Here is a 21909-nt window from a genome sequence, read left to right on the forward strand (position 1 = left end):
TGACAAATTTAAAATATTATCTGGTATTTTATTGTAAAAACGTATACATAACCCCAAAAAAGATGAATTTAATTTACTTAATCTAGAATTTTGAACAACAATTTTATTTTTTATTTTTATTTTTTTACCTACATACCACTTGAAGACGCTTTTGGTTCGAAAGCTAGTTATTTCCATCTTATTATTATTATTAATAGCCCTCAATGTCCCACTGGTGGGCACAGGCCTCCCCACAATAACCGGAAGTGGTATGGAGCGTACTCCACCACGCTGCTCCACTGCAGGTTAGAGATGTTTGGGCTAGTAGCCCGGGACCAACGGCTTAGCGTGCCTTCCGAAGCACGGAATCATCTTACTTTACAAAAAAAAGATCAAACAATCATAGTACTCTTGTAAAAATGATAATTTAATCATTTAAATGCGTTATGTTTAAGAATATTAACTAAAACATATCTACGAGCAAACCTGTTTTAAAAACAAGTTTTAGCAAAATTTTATTATTTTCGCAACATTAGATTAGTCAGGCCTCACATTGGGGTTTTACCAGGTGAGAGCCCTCAGGGGTCCCCATTTGTCCGATCAAGTAGTGAGAAATGAAAATCGTTTCTGACAGGACTTTTTGTAGATTTGCCATAGATAGCATTCAGTGGTCATTATATTAATTTCAATAGGATTCAACATAATATAAGTTCACGACCATATCCCAATTGGGGTCAGGTACAATCAAAGAGCAAAAGTGCAGTCAATGAGCCCAGCGAATTATTTGTAAACAGTGGTGAAATTATGAACCATTAGTTGTCATAATTATACAATTTATGTTTTTGTAGGTGTTTTTGGTCTATTACAGAAACGACATGTAACCAGGAGGTCTTAGGTGCAACCAGTTAATTTATTACTTTGCAAGAAACTGATTGGACTTTTGCGCCTTATCGTATATCCATCGCAATTTGAACTAAGTACCCACACCTCACCGAGCTTTCTGTTAATGTAAAAACTCACCAGTTTATACTTCTTGTTGACGGAGGCCAGGTCCTCAGGGTCGGGGCTGAGGCTCCTCATCATCGGCAGCACCTCCTCCGACATCGTGACTGCACCAGGGACAGCCTGTCGACACCAACACCACATTAAAGCATTATTCTCGATGCCTTGAAAACTTTAACCGCCTTAATATATTATTTATTATATATTTTATATTATATAAATATATAAAAGGGCCTATGCCCAGCAGTGGGCGTCATACGGCTGATGATGATGATAAAAGGAGAACCTGACTGACTGACATATCAACGCACAGCCTAAACGGCTAAACGTAGGCAATTGAAATTTGGAAGGGACGTAGCGTAGGTACCGTAGAGGTGCACTAAGAAAGGAATTCCCGGAATTCCCATAGAAACGGGAATTAGCGGGAAAATCCTTTTGTATGAAAAATCTAAACCGCTTAAGTTAGACGCTTGAAATTTGGCATGCAGGTACCTTAGTAAACTTAAAGCTTAGTTGCAACATGATATTGCGAAATTCCCACGGGAACGGGAGTTAGCGGGAAAAAACATTTGTATGAAAAAATCTAAACTGCATAGGTTAGATGCTTGAAATTTGACATGCACTGCCCCACACACAAAGATCTCTCTTTTATAACACGCCACGCGGACGAAGTCGCGGGCAAAAGCTAGTTAAGTATAAAACGAAAAGTAAAGATAATGTGTTGATTCGGGCAACCACTAACTTCAACTTTATGGTTTATGGCAACCAGTCGTCGTATGACGTGACTTTGTAGATTTGCCGCAGGTGGCATTAACTACTTGGCCGGACAAATGGGGAGCGCTGAAGGCTCTCACCCGGTACAACGTTTAAGACCACAGGCCCGAGGGTGCCCAGTCGGGCGCGAACCTCGGCTCAGGGCGTCGTCTGAGAGGAACAATATTTCAAAGAATTAATCGACCCTAGGGGGTCGATAGCGAGAAGCGCTGATTGAGGGAAGTCGTCGACCACGCCGGCGGGGTCGGTATCGGGGTCCATAGTAGACAACCATTGCCGGAGTCAAGAATAGAAAAGACACGTGTCTGACTTATTGTAGATTTGCCGCAGATGTACCCCAACTATTCGCACAAAGCGCTTCGCATCGTCCTTCATTATGCGCACTGCTAGGGAGTGGAAATTATCTGCCATCTGTATTTCCGAATGCATATAACCCGGGTGCTTTCAAGGCCAGAGTGAACAGGTACCTTCTGGGCGAGCTCCATCTTAGGCCTCGTCAATGCCTTCGGGCAAGTCTGGAGCCAAGAGCAAATCCATCAAAGGTAAGAACTCTCGACTCTTGAGGATATCTAGGTATAGGTTAGACCTGGAACATACATACATAAACTCACGCCCGTAATCCCTTATGGGGTGGGCAGAGCCACAAGCAATCAAAGACAACTTGCAGCCACTGTTGATACGATGTCGTAAGCTGGATATGATGAACCTTATGGTGATAAGGGATTTCAGCTTATCGCCCATAACATTAGTCCATCATGTTAGAGGACACAGTCCCTCTGTCGGAAACAATATACTAATTTATATCGACACATAATTTTCTGCTTTTGTTGATAACAGTTGATAATATTCATATCTTAACGATGTAGATAGTGAAATGTTGTATTTCCTACATGTAAGTATTTGTTATCTCTAAATTCTGACACTCGCAACATAAAAAAAAAAAAAATATACGGTCGAATTGAGAACCTCCTCCTTTTTTGAAGTCGGTAAAAACGGAGCTCATAGGTAAGTACATAAACACACACCCTTTCTCTAATACGAGTAAGGCGGGCAGAAAGAGAGATGGGAACCTCTAAGTAACCAGAAGCACAAAGCCAGACAGGTTGGAAGGCCAAGTTTCCCTCATTCAGCGCTTATCGCTATCGACCCACTAGGGTCGATTGATCCTTTCAAATATTCTTCCTCTCAGACGACGCCCTGAGCCGAGGTTCGCGCCCAACTGGGCACCCTCAGGCCTGTTGTCTTAAACGTCGTACCGGGTGAGAGCCTTCAGCGTTCCCCATTTGTCCGGCCAAGTAGTTAATGACATCTGCGGCAAATCTACAATAAGTCGCTAAAAAAAAGTAATTTAGAACATAAGTCGATACTGTCCCTGGCCGTTGACAGCAGGTTGTAATATATTATGCATAGGCTTACGTCAGCAATCAATACAGTATCATGACGCTTTCACTTGAACTGTTCTACGTCGGTCTCTTGAACCCTATTTTTAACCGACTTCAAAAAAAAAAGGTAGGAAAACCAAGTATGCTCAAAACTGACAGCTAACATTTCAAGGTTAGCCCAGCTGACGTCATCCCGCCCTGTGTTGCCATTTCGTAATAAAGAAATTACCCACGTCAATAAAAACATTTATTATATTTACTTTGCAACGAAATTTTGAAGTTTTAGTACTTATAAGATTTAATTACAGTTTTAATATTTCTTTTATATGTGACAAGTGATAGTAATTAAGTACATACATAAACTGCCTATATACGTACCACTGCTGGGCACAGGCCTCCCCTCAATCAACCGGAGGGGGTATGGAGCATACTCCACCACGCTGCTCCACTGCGGGTTGGTGAAGGTGTTTTTACGGCTAATAGCCGGGACCGACGGCTTAACGTGCCCTCCGAAGCACGGAATCATCTTACTTTTTCGGACAATCAGGTGATTCAAGCCTGAAAAGTCCTTACCAAACAAAGGACAGTCTCACAAAGTGATTTCGACAATGTCCCCATCGGGAATCGAACCCGGACCTCCAGATCGTGAGCCTAACGCTCTAAACCCCTAGACCATGGAGGCTGTTAACTAAGTACTTAAGTACATTATTAATTAAGTAATTAAATACATTATTCAGTAATTCACTTGATTTTCAAGAAGAAAATTTACGTCCTTGTTTTTTTTTGACTTATTGTAGATTTGCCGCAGATGGCATTAACTACTTGGCCGGACAAACGGGGAGCGCTGAAGGCTCAATATCATTTACCCACTTTAGAACCCTGTCGCACTATCATATTTGACATTTAATGAGACTTACGGTTTAATTTGTCAAATATGTTTGTGACATGGTATCATAGTAGTACTCGAGACGTCTAGTTAACACGTGTAAAACTAAATAACAAAATTATATCAAACAGTCATATAAGTAGGTATACAGAGATAGTGATATAGAAGCATAATCTTAGAATTTAGTTTATCTGCAAAAAAACCTTAACATTTGCCTACAATAGTACTCTCTGTTTACCCCGGTGGGAAATAGGCGTGAGTTTATGTATACATGGTGTTAGTGACACCATAACGAATACTAAGGGGATGATTCAGACCATGATTCTGAGTTGATATCAAGTGGAATTTTCCGTCGCATAAGTATGGAACTGAAAATAAGTAAGTAATTAAAAAAAAAACACAAAAAAATCATGAATTTTCCGACAGAAAATTCCACTTGATATCAGCTTAGAATCATGGCCTGAATCATCCCCTCAGTATTCGTTACGGTGTCACCTACACCCATACCTACTTGTATGGCTACCTGTATGTACTGATACGGGGTGTAAGTGACATCGTAACGAATACTGAGGGGGCTGATTCAGCACACTATTCCGAGTTAATATCAAGTGAAACTTTCGATCGCAAAAGTATAGAATTGAAAATAATTTAAAAAAGAACATGAATTTTGGGACGGAAATTTCCACTTGATATCAACTCAGAATCATGGTCTGAATCATCCCCCTTAGTATTCGTTACGATGTCACTAACACCCTGTATGTATAAAAGACATTTTTTTTTTTGACGTGACTTATTGTATATTTGCCGCAGATGGCATTAACTACTTGGTCGGACAAATGGGGAGCGCTGAAGGCTCTCACCCGGTACAGCGTTTAAGACAACAGGCCTGAGGGTGCCCAGTTGGGCGCGAACCTCGACTCAGGGCGTCGTCTGAGAGGAAAAATATTTGAAAGAATTAATCAATCCTAGTGGGTCGATAGCGATAAGCGCTGAATGACGCCGGCGGGGTCTGTATCGGGGTCCTGAAGTGTTTGATATCGCGAGCTGATTGGCTGCCTCTATGGCTGGAGTAATCAGGTCGTCGGGAACAGTATAAAAGACCTAACCTCAGCAATTAGTAGGTAAATGTAAATGAACCCTGACTGCGGTTTTCCCTGATGATTCAATTCAGTTATGGTTACCTGAACATTTAATATGACGCAAAGTGTGATGAAGTCAATAACAATTTACTTACTTACTTATAGAAATATTTCTGTACATACCTTCTAATTTTATTTTAGGTCATTGTTTTAAGTTTACGCGGTTATTGGCCTCGATTCCTGCAGACACCTCCTAATTTTATTTTAAGTTATACCCGTCATTTTCTTATCCGCCGAAAAGGAAAGAGACGGATGATTGACAGCTCTTAATTTTAGGAAGAATGAGTAAATGAATCAATAACCCGGGCGAATCGAAAAGGTATCTCGTTGGTATGCAAATCGTTTGACGTGTGCTGTCAACTTAATTCTGTCGGGTTATTGGCCAATGTAAAATTTTTAGACGGTTGTTTTAGATTTGTGCTTAAAATTGACGTGTGTTCCATAAATTTTATGCTTGTCGATTACCCGTCCCTTTCCTTTTCGGCGGATAAGAAAATGACAGATATAACTTAAAATAAAATACATGGTATTTACAGGAATTACCACCAGTATCATAATTAAAACACATAATAACGGGTTCTTACCGCGTTTAAAGCGTGAACTTGTGGTCACCTCTGCCTGTGCCCAGCAGTGGGACGTATACAGCCTGAGTATGTAATATGTATTTTACACATGGACTTAAGTTTGCCAAGTTACAAAATACAATATTACATTAGCACTATTATGTGGGCGTTTGAAGGCCGGCCAAAGTCCAGTTTAGTGCAATTTTCTAAGTCCAAAGTCCAGTCAAAAGGCCATAAGTGAGAGGAAATAGTTAAGTACCCGTGCGTTAGTGCAGTTAGGCGTCTTTTGGGGGACTAAACTTATTCATCATCATCATCTCCATGGCATTATCCCGTTTTTCACAGTTCCGCTTACCTAACCTGAAGATTTGACAGGTCCGGTTTTTTACAGAAACTGCCTGTCAGACCTTCCAACCCCTCGAAGGGAAATCCAGCCTAATACAGTTTAGGTTACTTAAGAAAATGCATTTCTCGGGAATGTCAGTTACCTCACGATATTTTCCTTCACTGATCACGTGATAATAATTTATGATCCAAACATTAATTCGAAAACAAATTCGGCTATCATTGGTTTAGGCCTGTGCTGGATTCGAACCTGCGACCTCAAAGTGAGCAAGCGTTCTACCAACTGGGCTACCGCGGCTCACATAACATAACATAACATCAATTGTATATCAATATTTTATGTTTATTTTATTTTTTTAAAGAACGTCTAGGGCCCTGTGCCGAGGTTTTTCTTGCAGCTTCTTTTCCCCGGCTATACAGGTTGTGAGAAGCTGCAGTAGTTTTAGGCGGATGAGACGTTCGTTATGTAAAAATTGACGATTCAAAGTGTAACTATGTTACCTACTGAATAAAGATATTTTTAAATTTGAATAACATAAAATAACGTAGGTTTGATGACTGAGAGAGATTTAAACGTAAGTAAGTACATACGGTTTAATTTGTCAAAAAAGTTAATGTGACATGGTTTCAAAGTGTATGTACATATTATTTAGTACTCGTTACCGTATGTGTGTATGTGTATATAAGGGCAGACTCTTCTCAAATATCTTTCTTAAATAGTCTTCTGGAGAAGTGCAGATCATAAAATTTATGATTTGTTATTTAATAACAGGAAAAATCAAATATACAGGGTGTTAGTGAAATCGTAACGAAAACTTAACGTAACTACTAGCGACCCGCCCCGGCTTCGCTCAGATGCAGTGCTGAGGAAAAAATTAAATTATTTACGACATCACATTGAAAACCTCAAAAATATTTAGGTATCCTCAGTATTTCTCCACTATTTAATGGATGTTATTATACATATAAACCTTCCTCTTGAATCACTCTATCTATTAAACAAACCGCATCAAAATCCGTTGCGTAGTTTTAAAGATTTAAGCGTACATAGGGATATAGGGACAGAAAAAGCGACTTTGTTTTTTACTGTGAAGTGAGTTTTTAAGTTTATAAATACATTTTTTTCCTTTTATTTATATAGATAAGTATTTTTGTAATTATTTGTAAGTAAGTACCTACCTTATATAATTATTATTGTATGTCACAAAATGCCTAAATGTGCTGAGCGCTATAAGCTTCACTTCCATCTATACCTACCACATTTATGACAATAAATTTTTATTTCATTTCAACAACCACTCCTCGCCAGCTATGTTTAAGCTCCATGTAATAGGCCAGCCTATTGCCATTAACCGAGGAGCTCGGTGGCGCAGCGGTAAACGCGCTCGGTTTGCGATTGTTAAAGTTAAGCAACTTTCGCAATGGCCGGTCATAGGACTCCGTGCTTCGGAAGGCACGTTAAGCCGTTGGTCCCGGCTGCATTAGCAGTCGTTAATAACCATCAATCCGCACTGGGCCCGCGTGATGGTTTAAGACCCGATCTCCCTATCCATCCAGGAAGGCCCGTGCCCCAGCAGTGGGCATGTTAATGGACTGATGATGATGATGATGATGATTGCCATTAACTGGGCACAAGTCCTGGAGACTAGGTCATATCAAATATTATGATTAAAACACAAGTTTAAACCAACCACGTTGGTCTAATATAAAGCTCGGTGAGGTGTGGGTACGATGGATGTACCTCTGACTACCCCAATTGGAATATAGTCGTGAACTTATGTTAGAGCCTCCGTGGTCCACTGGTTAGAGCGTTAGGCTCACGATCTGGAGGTCCGGGTTCGATTCCCGATGGGGACATTGTCGAAATCACTTTGTGAGACTGTCCTTTGTTTGGTAAGGACTTTTCAGGCTTGAATCACCTGATTGTCCGAAAAAGTAAGATGATTCCGTGCTTCGGAGGGCGCGTTAAGCCGTTGGTCCCGGCTATTAGCCGTAAAAAACACCTCCACCAACCCGCAGTGGAGCAGCGTGGTGGAGTATGCTCCATACCCCCTCCGGTCGATTGAGGGGAGGCCTGTGCCCAGCAGTGGGACGTATATAGGCTGTTTATGAGAGTATATATAGAGTATGTATAGATACATAAACTCGCGCCTATTTCCCACCGGGGTAAGCAGAGACTATGGAATTCCATTTGCTTCGATCAATCGTTTCATACACGCACGCCGGTTCAGAGTAGATCGTACTTTTCTAAGGACATCTGCAATTTGGTCAATGTATCTTCTAGGTCTTTCTATGCCAGCCCTACCACCAACCTTCGCTTTACATGCTTTCGTAATCTATTCTTCATCCGCTCTACGTGTCCAAACCAACTTAACATTCCCTTCTCAATCTTAGTCACTATATCGTCTTTTACACCTCTCTCTCTCTCTCTCTCTCATCACACTGTTTCTCACTCTATCACCATTTAACATTTATGAATATTTAAGAACGAGTATCAGCTACAGTTAGTAGCTTATAAGGAAAACAATAATAAGGTAACTAGGTATCTATACTTTATAGAACGCGTCATAAAAGCCATTATAATTTAGCCGGACTTATCTCCCCCCCTCACACCCCGCACACTCCGTATCTACGGGTAAGTCGACATAATGTCATATATCACAACACTTCATCGTATCAATCCCGTAGTAATTTATATTCTTTGCTTTCGTAAACAAAGTTCAAAATTCTAGTCAAACACTTTAATGACAACAGAAATGTTATTTGAACGCAATCGATTAAAAAGTCTATGGCGCCAATTTCAATAAATATGGCCTTGAGTTTATCTCTTATTGGCAAAACAAGATTTGAACTATGTAGGTATTACATCATATTATTCAAAATAATCAAATCTTACTTACTCACTTGTAAAAACAATCCAAATTATACGACACAACACGTCACTATAAAATACCTAATCCACGTTTTTTTAATAATGTCTAAAGAGGCTGTATGCGAATTACTTTTTTTTTTTTTGTTTTGGTTTTCCCCGAAGGATAAGGCAAAGGGAACTATGCCCATACAGGTATGCGAATTACACTTTGGAAAAAAGTAAACACTCGCGATTACCCTACCTTTTTAAAAGGTCGCGGCGGCGTATTGACTCGTGAATATTTTATTGACAGTTGTATTTGGTCGAGTAATACAGAATGGCGGACGTATGGGCGGTATGACTGACGGCTAGTGACTGATAAGTTCACTATAAAATTAAAATGGCGAATGATTACGTCACGCTATGTGTTCTTCGCGTGATAGCGATAAAATGTTCAAGTTTTTTGTCAATAGTTGGTTGCTTATCTCGTTTCTTTGATTAATGTGGACATAATTAGTTGTGTAGATTACTTATTTATTATTGTAGGTATGTGCTCCTTCATAATGGCGCACCAAATTGATGTTATATTTTTGTCTCGCTTTATTCCGACTGTTCTCGACACAACAATATATTAAAATATACAGGGTGTTAGGGACATCGTAACGAATACTGTGGGGTATGATTCAGACAATGATCCTGAGTTAATATCAAGTGAAATTTTCCGTCGCAAAATTCATTAGTTTCAATCCTATACTTTTGCGATGGAAAATTCATCATCATCACCAGCCCTTTAACGTACCCACTGCTGGTGCACGGGCCTTCCCTAGGGATAGATAGGGAGATCGAGCCTTAAACCATCACGCGGGCCCAGTGCGGATTGATGGATATTAACGACTGCTAATGCAGACGGGACCAACGGCTTAACATGCCTTCCGAAGCACGGAGGAGCTCGAAATGAAAACTTTTTTTTTGTGGTCACCCATCCTATGACCGGCCTTTGCGAAAGTTGCTTAACTTCAACAATCGCAGACCGAGCGCGTTTACCGCTGCGCCACCGAGCTCCTCGGGAAAATTCCACTTGATACTAACTATCGTTACGGTGTCCCTAACACCCTGCAGTTCTATAATATCAGGAACTAGGTAGTTTTTGACAGGTCCGGTTTTTTACAGAAGCGACTGCCTGTCTGACCCTCCAACACGCGAAGGGAAAACCAGCCCAATACAGGTTAGGTCACATACCTCCGAAGGTGGATTTCTCGGGAATGTGGGTTTCCTCACGATGTTTTCCTTCACCGCTGAGCACGTAATAAACATAACATAACAAATACTTTATTGCACAAACAGGAAAAAACAAAATGAACTTGGCTTGACACGCGACCGCGTGTCTAGATACAAAACAAAAAATGACTCCAATGACGAAGCTCTCCTAATTCTTTTAGGCAGAGAATTCCACAAACGGACAGCATACACCGTGAACGACTTGGAGTAGAAAATTGAGGAATGGGAAGGAATATTTAGAGACAGATTGTTGGTTGAACGAAACATTTATGATCCAAACTTGAATTCGAGAACAAATACGACGTCTCTCTTTGACTTTCGTCTTCGATTAAATACGCAATAATGGGTGAAAGGTGTGTTATGCTTAGGAGTAAGAAAGAAGGGTCATTATTTACTTTATATAAAGGTAAAAGAGATGTCTGTTAACCATGCAATTAGAACGTTAAACGAAGTCAATGTACAGCGCATTCTGTATATTTTGTGGAGAACGTTGTCTGGTTCCTCGTTTAAAACATTAATGCATCCAAAAATCTTCAATAGACCAACCGTAGATGAGAGGCCAATTCCTGAAACAATCGTAGAAGCACACACTAGGAAAAACGATTTTGATCCCATTTAGAGAAGCGTCCAGCTTTTGTACCTATTTTTCTTTTTTATGTCATTATTAACTATATTAATGCGTACAATGGTGCTAATTCCTGACTTCAGGACCCCTATACCGACCCCGCCGGCGTGGTCGACGATTTCCCTCATTCAGCGCTTATCGCTATCGACCCACTAGGGTCGATTAATTCTTTCAAATATTTTTCCTCTCAGACGACGCCCTGAGCCGAGGTTCGCGCCCAACTGGGCACCCTCAGGCCTTTTGTGCCTTCAGCGCTCCCCATTTGTCCGGCCAAGTAGTTAATGCCATCTGCGGCAAATCTACAATAAGTCACGTCAAAAAAAAAATGCAGACGCCATCTAATTTTATTTTAACCTGTAATTTTCTTATCTGCTGGGATCCGCCGAAAAGGAACAGGACGGATGATTGACAGCTCTTAATTTTAGGAAGAATGAGTAAATGAATCAATAACCCGGGCGAATTACTCGTAAAAAGGTATCTCGCTGGTATGCAAACCTTTTGACGTGTGCTGTCAACATAATTCTGTCGGGTTATTGGCCAATGTAAAATTTTTAGACGGTTGTTTTAGATTTGTGCTTAAAATTCATGTGTGTTCCATAAATTGTATGCTTGTCGATTGCCCGTCCCTTTCCTTTTCGGCGGATAAGAAAATGACAGATATAACTTAAAATAAAATTAGATGGGGTTTACAGGAATTAGCACCTGATCTTGCTTTTCTTGTTCACTTGATTGTGCATGCTGTGACTACTTGTAATTGGGCTAGCTCTTAATCTTTTTTTTTATTGTCTGTAACTTTGCATGTGCAAAGTGTAAATTGCAAGTTGTCCATAATATAAATAAATAAATATCAAAGTCGCAAAGTCCCTCATTGACCTTGAAATAAATTAAAAAAGAAACCCACGTCCTGGCGGGCTCCAGGGTGGGCACATAGATGACTATATGCCCGGCTTGGTGCTGCTGCCGTTTCTTTTTGGCCTGAGCCTTCTTCCACTTCTCAATCTGTCGGATCTTCTGCTGAAGGGTCAACAGACCGTTTTTGTTGTATTTCTTCTTCTTCTTTTTTTTCTTCATTTTCCCTGCAATGGATTGAGATGTGATATTATCGCATATTCTCAAGCCTTAGAGGCGGCCAATCAGCCCGCGACACCACACACTTCAGAACCCCGATACCGATCCCGCTGGCGTGGTCGACGATTACCCTCAATCAGCGCTTATCGCTATCGACCCATTAGGGTCGATTAATTCTTTCAAATATTCTTCCTCTCAGACGACGCCCTGGGCCGCGCCCAACTGGGCACCCTCAGGCCTGCTGTCTTAATTTTTTTACCGGGTGAGAGCCCTTAGAGCCCTTAGCGCTCCCCATTTGTCCGGCCAAGTAGTTATGCCATCTGCGTCGGACAACGCGTGACTTACGCGTCACGGGTTGGAATCCCGGCTCTGGCCATAAACATTTATGTTACAAAAATGTTACATTGACCTTCAACAAGTTTATCCATGATTTCTGGTTTCGTGAGTGCGCGTGCTTATGCGTGCTTGTGTGCGTGCGTGCTTGCGTGTGTGTGGTCACTGGTGGATTGGTGGATATTGACCGTGGTGTTCGAAGATTCAAATTCAAATTCAAAAATATCTTTATTCAGTAGGTAACATAGTTACACTTTGAATCGTCAATTTTTACATAACGAACGTCTCATCCGCCTAAAACTACTGCAGCTTCTCACAACCTGTATAGACGGGGAAAAGAAGCTGCAAGAAAAACCTCGGCACAGGGCCCTAGAGGTTCTTTAAAAAAATAAAAATAAACATCTATCTGACTTACATGTTACATTGATCGACCAGAGTCCGACGTATCCTTTGTATTTCCTTTCCACCTCATGCATCATGTTACAGAGGTGGACTATACTTGTACCCAGGTGTAACATATTACGGTACATGTAGAACATAAACCTGAAATGTAGCAAAGGGAATCGTATCAGATGATGGTAGGGCTGGCAGAGGAAGACCTAGAAGGACTTAAGTACATTGACCATATTGGTCAATGTCTGATGGAGTACTGGTACGCAAACCAAACCAACGTTGTGAGATGGGGTAATGTTGATTCTGAAAGCTACAAGCTAGAATGTGGGGTTAGACAGGGTGGGCTGACCTCGCCGATCCTGTTCAACTTATATGTCAACGCCCTTATAGAGGGGCTGAGCCACACCAAGGTCGGCTGTTACGTTAACGGTATGTTGATAAATAACTTAAGCTATGCGGACGATATGGTGTTGCTCAGCCCCTCTGTAAGGGGTCTGAGGCAACTTATATCTGTCTGCGAAAAGTATGCCCTAGCCCATGGATTGAAGTACAACGTACCTAAGGAAGACGGAAGTCATGGTGTTTAGGTATAACAAAAGCCCTGAGAACCCTCTTCCCGTCTATCTTTGCGGCACTCAACTTAGACTTGTATCTAAGTTTAAATACTTGGGTCATATTGTCACTGAGACCCTTGAAGACGATGACGACCTAGAGCGGCAGCGACGTGCGCTGGCCATGCGAAGCAACATGCTGGCGAGGAGGTTTGCTCGCTGCTCGAACGATGCGAAGGTTACCCTGTTCAAGGCATACTGCCAGGCGTTCTACACCAGCCACCTATGGTACTCATTTACAAAGCACTCATATAACACCCTGAGAGTGCAATATAATAATGCTTTTAAAGGCATGATGCGATTACCGTGGCGGTGTAGCGCGTCTGGCATGTTTGCTGAGCATAGGGTCAACGATTTTTTCGCGGTACTAAGAAATCTGAGGGCCTCCTTCGAACAGAGAGCACGTGCATCCCCGAACAAGATAGTAGTATCTATATACTACGGCTTTTATATACATGACACGAATTTTAACAAGATTATTTATATGGGACATAATGTATATATCCTGTTGACATGTTTAACCATTTAATTTAATTTATTGCATGGTATTTTATTTTATTTTGTTTTATTGTATTGAAATGTAATTTGTAATGCTATGGGACTAGTACCTGAAATAAACGATAAATAAATAAATAAATAAAATTGGAGATGTCCTTAGAAACTGTTTCTGGAAGGACGCTCAGTGGATACGCGACTTCCGCGCCAACTTTCAACATGTGGCGCGTCAAATGTTGCCAAGATTCCGAAGTCAAGCAGGGAACTACCTCTAGCTAGATTTACAAAAACCTCATATACTTAGTTGGCTTCTTCAGTAAGTACAGATTTTATACTGTCAAAGAGTTTTTGGACCATAAAGAAGACGGATGATGGGTTAATTAAAGTATATGGTTTATGACAATGACAGTGGTGCTAATTCCTGTAAATACCATCTAATTTTATTTTAAGTTATATCTGTCATTTTCTTATCCGCCGAAAAGGACAGGGACGGGTAATCGACAAGCATAAAATTTATGGAACACACGTCAATTTTAAGCACAAATCTAAAACCACCGTCTAAAAATGTTACATTAGCCAATAACCCGACAGAATTAAGTTGACAGCACACACAACGGTTTGCATACCAGCGAGATACCTTTTTGATTCGCCCGGGCTATTCATTCATTTACTCATTCTTCCTAAAATTAAGAGCTGTCAATCATCTGTCCCTTTCCTTTTCGACGGAAAAGAAAATGACGGCTATAACTTAAAATAAAATTAGGAGGTGTCTGCAGGAATCGGGGCCAATGATGCATTGTATCTATAATTTTGATATATACACTTCTCATCAAAAAAATCGAAACACTTCCGTTTTCATTGTTTCTGTCCGAATTTAACACAAAAAAGAATTCATACGATGAAAAAAAATACATAAATGTATAGCTGGCAGTTTGGCCATTACAGTAATAAGCGAAAATTCTAAATTCAAAATTAGAATTTCATTTGTTTATCTTATAAACGAAATGAATCACTGTTTTGAGACAAATGTGTGTTTAGGGTTGGAGTACATTTAGCGTTTAAAAACTAAAAATTGGCGCCTATCCTTAAACTTTTTGTTTTTTATTTCAATACTGTGACTTTGGGACGTCTGAAAAAAGGTTTTTTTTCTAAAACGTATGGATACTTCGCCCACAGAAGCCGCCCAAGTTGTGGCATTGCTGGATTCTGGCCTTAGTCAGCGTGTTGTGGCTGCAAGACTGCATCTAAGCCTGTCATCTGTTCATAGAGTCTATAAACGTTATCGGGAGACTGGTTTGTTCACGCGCCGTTCAGGATCTGGCAGGAATCGGGTCACTTCTGAGCGAGATGATCGATTTATTGTAACAACTTCTTTAAGAAATCGACGCCTTAACGCTTTTCAACTGCAGCAGCGGCTTCGTGTTGTAAGAAGGGTGGCTGTAAGTGACTCTACAATTAGAAGAAGGTTGAAGGATCGTGGACTGGTACCGCATAAGCCAGCAAATGGGCCGAAATTAACTGCAGACCATCGAAGAGCGCGCCTTAACTTTGCACGTGAGCACCTTAATTGGTCATACCTACAGTGGAGCAAAGTTCTCTTTTCTGATGAGTGTAAAATTATGCTGTATGGTAACGACGGAAGGAACAAGGTCTACAGAAGAGACGGAGAACGCTATGCACAATGCTGCATTGAAGAAAAGGTCAGCTATGGTGGCGGTTCGTGGACGGTTTGGGGAGGAATCAGCGCCGACGGTAAGACAGAGCTTGCTTTCGTGTCTGGGCCACGTCTGCCTGCACTAAACTGTCATCGGTACGTCGAAGAGTGTCTCGAGCCTCATGTGATGCCCTATGCACATTTTATTGGCAACGGCTTCATATTCATGCACGACAATGCTAGGGCTCACACCGCGGGCGTCGTACGAGATTATCTTAACGAAGTCGATATCTCTATTATGGAATGGCCAGCAAGAAGCCCGGACATGAATCCCATTGAACATCTGTGGGATGAATTAAAGAGACGAATTCGAGCAAGAGATCCTGCCCCAGAAACACTTAGCCAGCTGCAAGATGCAATCCAAGAGGAATGGGACAATATACCACAGCATGTGATCGTGACTCTCATCCGATCGATGAAGAACCGTATGGAAGCAGTAATTAGAGCTCGGGGAGGGAATACAAGTTATTAAATAAACGTTTTTTAGCTTTTTTTTTCATTTACGTGTGTTGTTTTATCCATTTCCTTTATACTCCATACGGAATAAAAATGACTCATTTAACAAAATACGAAACCTATGAAAAATTCATTTAAATTTAGAACATTAACATTAAGATTTGATAAGCTCATATTACTCACTATTAAACGACATTTAACATTTATTCCTAAATGTACACATTTTTCTGATAATCCTGACAAAACGTAAACTTGCAAGGTGTTTCGATTTTTTTGATGAGAAGTGTATTTGATATTTTTAATTTTATAATATGTGTACGTGTTAAATATTTGCATGCATCAGGAGCTGACTAGGAGGAACTAATTTTAATGACGACCAACAAAGTAATGTACTTACCCTTCTCAATCGCAAATAAATGACTATGATTATAATGACTAGTGGAAACGCGACTTCCACATGGCAACATTTGACATGTCGCGCGTCAAATGTTGCCAAGTGCGGGTTTAAAAAAAACAAAAAGCTGCAGTTAGGGTGCTACCAGACCAATCGATCGATCATCGATCGACAGCATCGATCGATGGTAGAATGGAATAGTCGACGTCGATCGATAGTTTCTACCAGACCAATCGATCGACCATCGATCGACGGCATCGATCGATGGTAGAATGGAATAGTCGACGTCGATCGATAGTTTCTACCAGACCGACGGATCGATTATCGATCGACGGCATCGATCGATGGAGTCGAATGGTATCTGTCGATCAATTAAAGCTACCATACTAGTCGATCAACTTCGATCGACGTTGATCGATGCCGTCGATCGATGATTGATCAATTGGTCAGGTAACACCCATCGATCGGTGTCATCGCCCGGCAATCGATCGATTGCTTAATCGAACAGTATCTGTCGATCAATTAAAGTTACCAGACCAGTCGATCAACTTCGATCGACGTTGATCGATGCCGTCGATCGATGATCGATCGATTGGTCTGGTAGCACCCTTACTTACCTAGTCGTAGCTTTATCCGTCTTGTTCTGTAGCGCGTACCGTACATGGATTATGTAGAACAGCTCCAACAGGTTCTGGTATTTGATTATGATGGTGTAAGCCAGGTACCCGACTTCATACTCCAGGGTCTCACTATACGTGACCCTCAGCGGGAAGTATCGACGGAAGTCTGTTAGTCTGAAACATATTCTTCTATCGTGTGGGCTGTGAGGTGGATTTCTGACCTCATCAACCCTGTTGTCAAGGTTACTGTTGAGCAGCCAAAGGCCCCTGACATGGCTCATGTAATGACTACTTACTTAAGTACATCAGTAAGTAGTAACCGGGACCACCGGCTTTAATATGCACCAGGTGATCAGCCTGTAACGCGCTAACCAAACTAGGGATCACAAAGTGATTTTTGTGATATGTCCCCACCGGGATTCGACCCCGGGCCCTCCGGATCGTGAGCCCAAAGCTCAACTACTGGACCACCGAGCCGTTAAGGTTCGAGTTATGTTTCAATACGGGTCTTTGTGTACTGGGCACCCTCGGATCAGCTCGTGACACCAAACACTTCAGGGCCCCGATACTGTCGACGATTTCCCTCATTCAGCGCTTATCGCTATCGACCCACTAGGGTCGATTAATTCTTTCAAATATTTTTCCTCTCAGACGACGCCCTGAGCACGCCCTACTGGGCACCCTCAGGCCTGTTGTCTTAAATTTTGTACCGGGTGAGAGCCCTCAGCGCTCCCCATTTGTCCGGCCAAGTAGTTAATGCCATCTGCGGCAAATCTACAATAAGTCACGTAACGAAAAAGAAAGTTTGGGTGTTATCTTACGCGGTTCGAAAGCTGGTAGTGATCGATTTGCACTGTCGGAGGACATTCCGTCCCCAGTCGTTGAACGGCCAGTAATCGTTACGGCGAAGAGATGTGGTGTTGTCAAATCTCTCCATCCTGATATAGACTTCTTCCATTATGCTATAGTTGAACTTGTAGTCTAGGCTTTCCGCTAAACGATTCAGTAAAAAAATATTAACATAATGGCCCTGATTCCTGCAGACACCTCCTAATTTTATTTTAAGTTTTTTTTTTATTTATTTGGTTCAAAACACTTTACAAATTATTTATTTAAGTACACAGTATAAGACGCTTATCTAAAAGCCTGAATAAGGCTTATGCGAGAAGCGAATGAAAATTGCTCGCTCGTTACAATAATATCATAACATTACGTTACATCTTTAGAACCCAAGTATAAATTCTTTAAAGTACTTACGTTTACATGTTTTTATGTTAGTAAGTATGTCCGTTTGTTTGTCTTTAGGTAACTTATTCAAGTTATACTCGTCATTTTTTTATCCGACGAAAAGGAAAGGGACGGATGACTGGCAACAAGTTAATTTTAAAATGAATGAATAACCCGTGCGATTACAAAACGTATCTCGCTGGTATGCATACCAACCAACGGATTGTAATCCGTTTGACGTCCTGTCAGTAGACTGGCAGAATTAAGTTTAAGTAATTCTGTCGGGTTATTGGCCGATGTATAATTTTTAGACGGTTGTTTTAGATTTCTGTTTAAAATTGACGTGTGTTCCATAAATTTTATGCCTAATTAAAGCACACAATAACGGGTTCTTACCCGGGTTCTTATATCGGGAGTCTCATATCCCCATTTAAACGCGGTAAGAACCCGTTATTATAACCGCGTAAACTTAAAACAATTTTATGCCTGTCGATTAACCGTCCCTTTCCTTTTTAACGAATAAGAAAATGACAGATATAACTTAAAATAAAATTAGATGGCGTCTGCAGAAATTAGCAACAGCTTTACCTTTTTCTTTGGTTGCGAAGTAGGCCGAGTCTGACAACTCGCGGCGGAGCTCCCCGTCCCATCTGCCTTCATCGTTTTTGTCCTTGTCCGCCCGCGAATCGGATTTCAACAGAAAAACTAAAAAACAAATGTTAAACATAAAAAAATAAAAACAACTGGGCTGTGGTACACCGGCTTCGGGGAGCGCCGGCATAGAATAAGGAATATGGCGCCGCCGGTTCTTTTTTTTTTTTTTGTTTTTTGTTTTTTGACGTGACTTATTGTAGATTTGCCGCAGATGGCATTAACTACATCCCGCTTAGGGACGGTGCTGAAAAATATCGGCGTCCGAAGGTACCGGTATACGATCCCGACGACCCGATTACTCTAGCCATAGAGGCAGCCAATCAGGACCCCGATACCGACCCCGCCGGCGTGGTCGACGATTTCCCTCAATCAGCGCTTATCCCCCCTATCGGCCCTAGTGGGTCGATTAATTCTTTCAAATATTTTTCCTCTCAGACGACGCCTTGAGCCGAGGTTCGCGCCCAACTGGGCTCCCTCAGGCCTGTTGTCTTAAACGTTGTACCGGGTGAGAGCCTTCAGCGCTCCCCATTTGTCCGGCCAAGTTGTTAATGCCATCTGCGGCAAATCTACAAATAGTCACGTCAAAAAAAGAGGTTAACCTACATCTTTGTGTTATGTGGAAATAATGCAGTCTTCAAGCAGTCGTGAAACGCGATATCGAAGTTTACACAGCAAGACGCATATAAACAACTTCCAACACAACACTGTAGGATCGTCGATCCCTAGTCAAACTACCATCTTGTGGCTAGCGGGGTACTATGCTCAGTTCGGGTACCACGAAAACATCCTTTGGCGGTAGCATACCCTCGCCGCTAAAAGTACTTACATACTTAGGTCATAATTTAATTTGTACACAACAGAAAAGACAAAAGAAACATACAAACAAAACAGACAGTACTGCGGGCCTAGCACCGTAAGCACGCGACTCTTTCTCGCCGCGACAGAGATCGTCTGTCTCTTTCTGTGCAGTACCGTGTGAGAGTGGCGGGTGACGTTTGTCGAGGCGAGAGAGTCGCGCGCTGACGGTGCTCTAAGCCCGCAGGTAGGTAAGCTTATCTCTAACAAAGAGATTTCTTCCAGCTCACCTACGTGACAAGGAGAGGATCACCTCCCTCGTGTTATCCCGTTTCAGGGTCCGTTTACCTAACCTGAAGATTTGACAGGTCCATTTTTTTGCAGAAGGTAACTTACATACTTAGGTATAAGTACTTACATAAAATAATTAAATTCCTCCACATGATATTTTATTAATTGCCAGCGATGGTTTCATTATTATTTACGTGTAAGGGTTATTCTTCAGATCAAATTATTCGTTGAGTTCTTTTAATAAGTAGTACCTAACTGATTATTTTTTTTATGAGCAAATAAATAAAATTTTAAATTTTGATTTGTTCCCCGGTAACACACTTAAAACAATGAGTTAATATTTAATTTTACTTTAAGTGCAATTTTCACTAACACAACGGCTCGACCATTACAGGGTATTGACATCGTAATGAATACTGAGGGGGATGATTCAGACCATGATTCTGAGTTGACGTACAGTGGAATTTTCCGTCGCATAAATGAGTAATAAAATCAAACATATAACCCTCCTTCTGTTTCGCCTCTGTCGAGTAATGAATACTTAGATAAAAAGTTGCACGAATAATTGAATTTTTAATAATCACAATTAATTTCACCAAATAACAGTTTTTTGGGTGTTTTATAGTTGCAATCACTAGGTACCCAGTTGGCCGGAAATTGCTAAATGCTATAAACACTTTAATATTCATGAAATGAAGTAATAAAAAAATCAATTTAGTCCAGTTAATAAAATTATTTTATAGTCCTCGGGTCCTGTGGTTCACCAGCTTGCTTCTCAAATGATGAGACCATATGGGGAGACCATCAAACAAAGGGATTGGAACCGGCTTCTCAAACGGTCTCCCCATTTTTTCTCAAATGGTCATCATCATCAGCCCATTAACGTCCCCACTGCTGGGCACGGGCCGTCCCTATGGATGGATAGGGAGATCGGGCCTTAAACCATCACGTGGGCCCAGTGCGGATTGATGGTTATTAACGACTGCTAATGCAGCCGGCACCAACGGCTTAACGTGCCTTACGAAGCACGGAGGAGCTCGAGATGAAAACTTTTTTTTTGTGGGCACCCATCCTATGACCGGCCTTTGCGAAAGTTGTTTAGCTTCAACAATCGCAGATCGAGCGCGTTTACCGCTGCGCCACCGAGCTCCTTGGTTCCAATCCTTATTGTAGATTTGCCGCAAATGGCACTAACTACTTGGCCGGACAAATCGGGAGCGCAAATGGCCCCCTGCATCTATACTATCCACCCGAGAATCAATTCAAATTCAATTCAAAGAGGGGCTTTCCAGGCTACGTTATGTATTCGTACATTGCCTACGTAGGTATGACTGTTAGTGACACCGTAACGAATACTGAGAGGGATGATTCAGACCTTGATTCCGAGTTGATATCAAGTGGAATTTTCGGTCGGAATTTTTTTGTAAATTTTATTCTTTTTTTTATTATTTTCCGTACCATTCCGTTCCGTCGTTTGTTTTTGGAGAACGTACCCTGGAAAGTCATCATTTGGTGAAAAGAATTTGCCTTTCAACTGTTTTAAGACAGTAGTTAGTTAAACAGAAACTTTACATAAAGGTTATTATAAAGTTACAGATTAATTATAAGATATGAATGCATGGGATTAATTGTCTGTGTGATATTAGGCAGCTAAATTACTCAATAGTATTTTTTTTTAAAAAAGAATGTCTAGGGCCCTGTGCCGAGGTTTTTCTTGCAGCATTTTTTCCCCGGCTATACAGGTTGTTGTGAAAAGCTGCAGTGGTTTAGGCGGATGAGACGTTCGTTATGTAAAATTGACGATTCAAAGTGTAACTATGTTTTTAAATTTGAAAGGCGGGACACAAAACAAACATTTTTTTCTTCATGTCTTTTATTAGCTCAGAAAAATTGTAGACGCGACTTTGAGAAGCAAGCCAGTGGAGGACCACTGTTATAAGTAGAGTAAAGGTCAATCCAAAAGCAAGTTCCATTTATAATTTATTTGAGTTTATTAGCAAGGATCCTCCTCCCTCCTTCCTCCTCCTCCTCCTC

At 41.2% G+C, this 21909-nt stretch overlaps 1 protein-coding gene across 4 annotated transcripts in view; it reads right to left on the bottom strand.

Annotated features, from left to right (window-relative positions):
• Window positions 1–10482: 10482 nt before the first annotated feature.
• Window positions 10483–21909, bottom strand: part of LOC126379575 (uncharacterized) — a 30120-nt gene continuing 18693 nt past the window's right edge. For all 4 annotated transcript variants that reach the window (XM_050028380.1, XM_050028381.1, XM_050028379.1 and 1 more), the window contains 6 exons: window positions 18724–18840; window positions 17730–17901; window positions 16906–17082; window positions 12641–12768; window positions 11726–11900; window positions 10483–10765 (listed from right to left, as the gene is read on the bottom strand). In XM_050028380.1, the coding sequence (XP_049884337.1) occupies window positions 10714–10765; window positions 11726–11900; window positions 12641–12768; window positions 16906–17082; window positions 17730–17901; window positions 18724–18840 (821 nt within the window). In that variant the 3' untranslated portion in view covers window positions 10483–10713. The remainder of the gene's footprint in view (window positions 10766–11725; window positions 11901–12640; window positions 12769–16905; window positions 17083–17729; window positions 17902–18723; window positions 18841–21909) is intronic.

This window comes from Pectinophora gossypiella, chromosome 29 (genome assembly GCF_024362695.1).
Source record: "Pectinophora gossypiella chromosome 29, ilPecGoss1.1, whole genome shotgun sequence".
NCBI lineage: Eukaryota > Metazoa > Arthropoda > Insecta > Lepidoptera > Gelechiidae > Pectinophora > Pectinophora gossypiella.